The 1,183-nt window shown below is 32.5% G+C and overlaps 1 protein-coding gene across 1 annotated transcript in view; it reads left to right on the forward strand.

Annotated features, from left to right (window-relative positions):
- The first annotated feature begins 500 nt into the window (after positions 1-500).
- Positions 501-1,183, forward strand: part of LOC125042613 — a 1,474-nt gene continuing 791 nt past the window's right edge. The window contains exons 1-2 of the mRNA XM_047638374.1: positions 501-737; positions 1,156-1,183. The exon at positions 1,156-1,183 is cut by the window's right edge and continues 132 nt beyond it. Coding sequence (XP_047494330.1) covers positions 735-737; positions 1,156-1,183 — 31 coding nt within the window. The 5' untranslated portion in view covers positions 501-734. The remainder of the gene's footprint in view (positions 738-1,155) is intronic.

The raw sequence follows: 1,183 nt of genomic DNA on the forward strand, positions 1-1,183 counted from the left end.
GTTATAGCAATAATGAATAAGTAATAGTAACAAAAATATTAAGAAAAGATTACTTAACATCAAAGCATTAGCATCAGTATGGGATTTACTCATTACAATAGCATTATCATCCTTTATTTAGCGGGAATCATAATTCTGATGATAAGACTGTTTAAGAAATAGTAACATTAACATCAACTTGTTATCATAACTTTAATATAAGTATGGTATTTTGTAGTTGCAATAGCATTACCATCACCTTTTGTCTCTAATAATATTTCTTATCATTACAAATATATTTAAGTGTGTTGCATTAACATTTACTTTCAATATCAATAATAAATGCTATCAATTTATATTCTAAGCCACAGGAGACAGTCACTTTCTTTTAAGAGTCAGAACTGGCTAAAGGTTGACTTAATTGGTACAGGATGTTCACGAGATAACACTTACTGCGTGGGTTTCCATGTTATAAAGAATACAGAGACAGAAAGTTGCCACGTGAACATATTTTCAAAATCTGATTAATCTATTTGATAATTCAAGTGTTCTGCGTGAGGTGTATGTTGTAGAAATAAATTGATGAATTTTATAAAGACTACTGCTGAGAGAGTTGTTTTGGGAACATTTAATGAAGTTTATTCAAATTTGTGATAAGACAGTCCGACTTCCTCTGGTTCAAGACGGCTCGTTGTGAGCTTTAGTTTCGCTCCATCGGCGTGCGCTGGCGAAGGACTCTGTCGACTACTTGTAAAATGGTTGGTATTTCAAATTTCATCGACTTTTGTGAATATGTTGTGACTTGTAATCTCATTATTGCCGTTGTTACTATTGTTGTTACTGTTTCTGTTGTAACTATTGGTACTACTAATGATATTTTTATTATCGTTATCAAAACTAGTAACAATAACTATAATAATGATAATCGCTTCTCCACTGTTCGAAATCTCATTTCTCATAGTATTGATTTATATCCATCACATGTTTGGTGATTTATACACGTTCCCACATAAAGTACTGTGGTATAAACCATAGATGGGTTATGTTTTTATGTATTCTAATACATGTGAAATATGTACTATAGTAATAGACAGTGCTTCCACATCTTCTAAAGTTAGTGATACGTGAAATCCCGAGTGAGGAAACATCTGTGAGCTAAACCCATCATCCCACCAGGTACATTACAACATCAACGAGGACCTGA

This window comes from Penaeus chinensis, chromosome 3 (assembly GCF_019202785.1).
Source record: "Penaeus chinensis breed Huanghai No. 1 chromosome 3, ASM1920278v2, whole genome shotgun sequence".
Classification (NCBI taxonomy): Eukaryota; Metazoa; Arthropoda; class Malacostraca; order Decapoda; family Penaeidae; genus Penaeus; species Penaeus chinensis.